General features: G+C 32.6%; 1 protein-coding gene across 11 annotated transcripts; it reads left to right on the top strand.

The window, feature by feature from the left end:
* Positions 1-421: 421 nt before the first annotated feature.
* On the top strand, positions 422-5,361 carry LOC132804517 (uncharacterized). Of its 11 annotated transcripts, none has more exons than XR_009639699.1 (6): positions 422-970; positions 1,308-2,374; positions 4,418-4,513; positions 4,594-4,722; positions 4,804-5,052; positions 5,168-5,361. XR_009639699.1 is itself a non-coding variant. In XM_060819081.1 (5 exons), the coding sequence occupies exons 1-4, from the start codon at positions 843-845 to the stop codon at positions 4,861-4,863; spliced, it is 378 nt and encodes a 125-aa protein (XP_060675064.1). In that variant the 5' UTR covers positions 462-842; the 3' UTR covers positions 4,864-5,052; positions 5,168-5,361. The 11 variants fall into 11 exon arrangements, 3 of the variants coding, with proteins under 3 accessions (XP_060675063.1, XP_060675062.1, XP_060675064.1); XR_009639696.1 differs by having other exon boundaries at positions 1,293-2,374; XR_009639700.1 differs by having other exon boundaries at positions 446-970; positions 1,308-1,351; positions 4,453-4,513.
* Positions 5,362-5,653: the final 292 nt, after the last annotated feature.

The raw sequence follows: 5,653 nt of genomic DNA, 5'->3' as shown, positions 1-5,653 counted from the left end.
GCAAGAGAAATTGGACCACGTTTGTAGAACGGAATGTTATTAGAGCATGAAAATTTGCTTCATTATCGTTTTAATTAATTAAGGGGAAAGCCCAGCAAATTGTTTTTTTCTTTTGTGTCCTATATGGCACTTGTCTTATTTTATTATTGATAAATTTCAATTGGAAAATTACATATTTATATTACGTACAGCCCAAGGGATTCTACTATAAATTGATAAAAATAATAAAATGTATAAAAATGGAATTTGCTTGGAAGTTGTGGATAAGAGTACACGTAGATAATTATCCACATACGTTCTTTTCCAGATTGCTTCAAGTTGCTAGAGTTTTGGACTGAGTAGTCTGATATTCTTCTATTGGGTCTTAAATTGGGCTTTGCCTCTTGTTATTGGTATTCTTCTTTGGACTTTTCTTATCTTGGCTAACAAACTAGAACAATCAGCAAGAGAAATTGGACCACATTTGTAGAACGAAATGTTATTAGAGCATGAAAATTTGCTTTATTATCGTTTTAATTAAGGGGAATTTGGGTGAATGCCCCTGCCAACAGGGCCATGAGGATTTATAGCCATCAATACGTGAAAGTTTTTATTTTGTCCTCTATTTTTTCAATATTCCTAAAGTAGGCTTATACCAAAAACAAGGGTTCACTTTTTCTTGAAACATTTTATTTCGCCCTTGGTTCCACCAGTGTTCTTCTTCTCGTCGTAAAGGAAATAGGTCGGTTCGGGGGACAAAGGCGCGTTCCGAAGTGGGTCTAATGCCATCATAGGGGAAAGTGAAAGGAAGTTTTGCGGTGGTGAAGAAATCCAGTGATCCCCACAACGAATTCAGGACTTCAATGGTGGAAATGATCGTGGAGAAACAGATCTTCTCGGCTAAAGATCTTGCGCAGCTTTTGCAGTGTTTTTTGTCACTAAATTCACACCATCATCATAAGGTCATCGTTGAAGTTTTCACAAGGAAATGGTAAGCACTGTTCTCTAATTGGGGGATATGAAAAAAAAAAAAAAAAAAAAAAGAGAAGGAAAAAAAAAAAAAAAACTTTTCTCTGTTTTCTTCTCTGTGACTCTGCCATTTGTGTTTTTTAATTAATGGTTAGAATTCTAACTTCGATAGACTAATTAGTGTATTATCCTCCATTTTGCTACCACCCAATAGCTACATTTCTGGGTTTATTATGGTGGTGAATCATATTCTTGTTTTAATATGGAAAGGACTATGAAATGGACTTTAAATTTTCTTTTAATTTTCTACTTTGTTGATAATAAAAACAATCCTGCTGCTTAAGGTGTTTCACGAGCAGATTTCATGGCCTTTGTTGATCATGACCACTGTTGGATGGTTAAAGTAAGTCTTATAATTCCTTATTATTTTTATTTTTTCCATTAATTTTTCGAGAGAATATGTATGGGTTTGGCAGGTTGTAGTGACATGTTTTGGTTTGGTTCTATAAATTTTGCAAGAAGAAGTTCAGTTTTTAATGAATCCTGCAGTGAATAGGCATCCAAACTTGGTGAAATTGATTGGTTATTTCTGTGAAAAAGAAGTGAGAGGTGTGGTTTATGACTTTAACCCAAAGGACACTTTGCACAATTTGAACCTAGCGGGTACATATCTACATAGCAAAATCCACACAATTTTTTTATATTGTCAATCAATTTCATATTATTGAAATCTTTAATAGAAGGTTTTTGCTAATGTTATAGACACCTTGACTTCAGCAAATACAGGACATATATACCTATAAAAAAAAAAAATACCAAGAAAAAAAAAAAATGATATAGATGGATTATGGTTAAAATTTCTTTGTTTTGGAGTAGCATGTTGAATAAAATTTCTTTGTTTTGGAGTGGCACGTTTGATATGTATTATTACCATTGGTATCCTTTTTTTTTTTTTTTTTTTTTTTGAACTAGATATAACTTTCTAGGATAGACGAAGATGGAAAAAAATAAAAATAAAAAAATAATGTTCATATTTCATTGTTAGGAGTTAGGACCTCCTTTTATTTGCTATAGTTTCACCAGATAAGTTGGGAGTTAATAAAGGATGAGCAAGGTGTCTCTGTGTTTGTCTGCCATGCTTCACTAGCTATGCTTAGTGGATGCTTTACTAAAATCCATTTAATGGTGAAGCAATAATAGGGTTTCTTCCATCTCTATCTCTCAATATAAACAAGAAATCTGTGAGAGTATCGAAGTTAAAAATAAAAAATAACAAAAATGGCGGAAGAGAGTAGAGAGATGCTGCTGAAGAAGGTGGTTTACTGTGAGAATTGCCCAGGTTGTAAGGTGGAATAGTACAAAGAGACACAACGTGGTTTACCAATTCGAGACCTTCTTTTTATTGGGATTGTTATGTTGTGTAATGGTATGCTTTTTCTTATTCTTCTACTGTTTGTTATTTGTTTATATATTATTACTATTTTTTGGCTTTTGGCATTTCAAAAAATTGTTGAATGTTGATCATGTTGATGTTTTGTTTGATTTATTGCATCTGTGAGTGTGTATTTTGTTCTCTACTACATGTTTTCTACTTGTTAGATTACTGGTGGATGAATTTGATGCTGCACTTTGGAAGGTTGGCAGAGTTTGACAAGGAAGTAGCAAAAGAATTTGATGGAAAACATTTTCACATTCTTCCATCTTTTTGACACACTGTTTTTGATAGACATGCTTTGAAGTAGGATTGAATGAAGATCCAACAAACATCTTTAACTTTTATTCAGTTTTGTTTATCTTTTTGAAGTGCAACTTATAGCCTTGTTTCTTCTTCTTCTTCTTCTTCATCCTTTTTTTTTTTTTTCAAGTTATTTTATTTTATCTGTAAATAGATTAGACATTGATTATTTTCTTCTTTTTTTTTTTTTTTTCCCCCTTTCCAAAGAGTATAAAACAGGAATCGAAAATAAAAATGAAATTCAAAATTTCTTAGGTGGATTGGCAATTTTTTTTTTTTTTGGGGTCCAGGTGACAGTTGGGTTGTGTAAATGCTAGGTTCTATTGTTTCGAATGAACAATTTCAACTTGCTGCTTGGTTTTTCTAACAATGTCAAATCCATCTATTATCAGTCTTGTGAAGCAAATGTTTAATGTTGTCTGTTTTGCCTTGTTACTTAGGTCCTACATGTAATAAATTTTTGGTAGATATATTGTAATTTCTCACTTGATACCAATTTCAGTTCTTGCATTTTAGCACAGGTAATTGTACTAAACTAAACTAGAGTTAAAGGATGTATTAAGGTACTATGTCTATTTTGTAATGGGTTGTATTTGCACTCTATGTTTTACATTTGCTGTATCTTAGTGTCTGACTTTGGATGGGAATCTTTAGCTCACTTGCTGGTATCATAGGGATTTGTCATTATGACAGCTTTATTTATGTGGAAAAGTATATGATCTTCTCTTATTTAGAAAGTTTAGGAAGGAGATACATGTATTTAAATGTTTCCAATTCTTAGTGCATGTAAGTATGAAAATCCTAATTGTTTGGTTTTATATTCTTGAATGAAGTGTTTTGGTAGTATTCAGGCTGTGTTGACACTATACAGGAACATGCCATTCACATTTGTGGAACGATTGAACTTGAAACAGTACTAAAATCTTTGGTTTTTCTACTTCTAAAATTTGATGTCTCTGAAATGTTGTTTTTTGGAGTTCGCATTAAGTATGTACTCAGTTGGGCTATGTAATTTGTTTCCTTATTTATTATATTCTTGAATGAAGTGTTTGGTAGTGTTTAGGCTGTGTGACATTGCATAGGAACTTGGCATTCACATTTGTGGAACATTTGAACATGAAACAGTACTAAACTGAGTTGGAAATGGAGGCTGTGTAAGATGTGTTAGATAGTATGCTTTATCTTCAATGGATTATATTTGTGTTTTTTGTTTTGCATTTCCTGTGTCCTAGGATCTGCTAATGGATCCATTTAAGATTTGGGATGTGAATCTCTAGCTTGCTAGTTGGTCTCTTAGTGAACGTTTTGAAGACAACTTTCTTCATGTGAAAAATTACATAATCTATTATGTTGTAAGACAACTTTCTTCATGTGAAGAAATTTCATTTCTCTGTTCTGTTATTTTTGATTCATTTTTATAATAGTATATTTAATTTTTTGTTTATAGTTTATAACGCGTCCTTTGTTCGTACCAATTCATACTTTTTCCTCACTGCTAGTATTGTGCTAAGGCTAAGTCATTATTTGATTTTGACTTTATCTATCACCTATACGTAAAGTATATTTTAGGAAATTTTTTTCGTAAAATCAATTAACAAAATTAATATGAAGTATATTGTATTTATTTTTTGGCTTAGTTATTAAGCCATTTATGTTTACTATTGGGAGTTCATGATTTCAAAACATTAAGATGGAAAAAAATTATTACTTATTTCCTTTAATGTGGTTTTGCAGCATATTGACACTATTTTGTATTTCATATGAAAAAGGAGGTTTGATAATGAGAAGATGTTCACCAACATTTGTGCCATATTAGACGTGCTATTTTGGGTAAGATGATGGGATGTTACTGCGTTGCTTAATGCTATATTGATGATATTTTATATTGTATATATTTCATTATTTGGCAGTCATCCATCAAAGGGCGTTATCCCATAAGGAGGGCATCTCGTAGCACATATTCATGTGATGCGACCCTTTGTAGCTATGTGCGTGGGAAGTCACCCAAACCTAGCGTGTCGTGGCGGATATGTGATTATGTAAGTCCCTACATATATTGAAAAAAATTCTCACTAAGTTTTCCATTTTGTGGATAATGAGGTTATGTTCTAACTTGCAAGTGTACATCCCTGTCAACAATGGAGGTGCGCATGTGTGGACTTGAAGGCCCGACATATTGATTTATACGATCCAAATATGGGAAATAAATATGTCCAGAATGGAGAGTTGAAGAATGCGGAATGCCTTACGTATATGATGCCTTACCTATTGAGGGATGGGGGATATTACAAGAAGAATCCGGACGTGCCTCCCACTTTATATCCATTCACGATGACCATGATCAAAGATGTACCCCGCCAAGATAATGGGTATGAATGTGTTATCATTTCAAACAACTTGTATTGCTGCTGTTTTATTGTGGTTACGTGTGAAAATACACGTGGTTGGTTTTCATTAATGCTAATCATTAATGCTATTCTGCAGGGGTGATTGTGGCGTCTACGCTTTGAAATTTATTGAATACATGAGTAGTGAGGAGAATCCTTCATTTGGTCCGCAAGACATTATGTTTTTTAGAAAAAAATATGCTGTTGATTTGTATTTTAATAAACTTTCAACGTAGATCGTATGTTTAATGTTATGACCTCTATACTAATGTTATCTTAATATGCTGAACCTATCTTTACTAATGACAACCGTTGAAAAAAAATAAATAAATAAATAAAAGAAAAAAAACCCTCGATTGTGGTAAAAATTAAAGCAAAGATGATTACCGATGGTGCATCGATAATTCTCGATTCACCATCGGTAATTACAGAAACGCTTTTGGTAATATGAATTAACATTTTTTTTTTCTCCAAATACTCAGCTAATGGAGTGTTTCCAGCAATAACATGCAAATTATACATTCATCAATGCCCCCAAATGTTCCGAAAACGTTCTCCTATTGGCAAAAATATTTAATTACCG

The sequence above is a fragment of the Ziziphus jujuba genome, chromosome 7, assembly GCF_031755915.1.
Source record: "Ziziphus jujuba cultivar Dongzao chromosome 7, ASM3175591v1".
Lineage (NCBI taxonomy): Eukaryota > Viridiplantae > Streptophyta > Magnoliopsida > Rosales > Rhamnaceae > Ziziphus > Ziziphus jujuba.
Note: the sequence above shows the minus strand (reverse complement) of the source record. Positions and strands in the feature narration are given on the sequence as shown.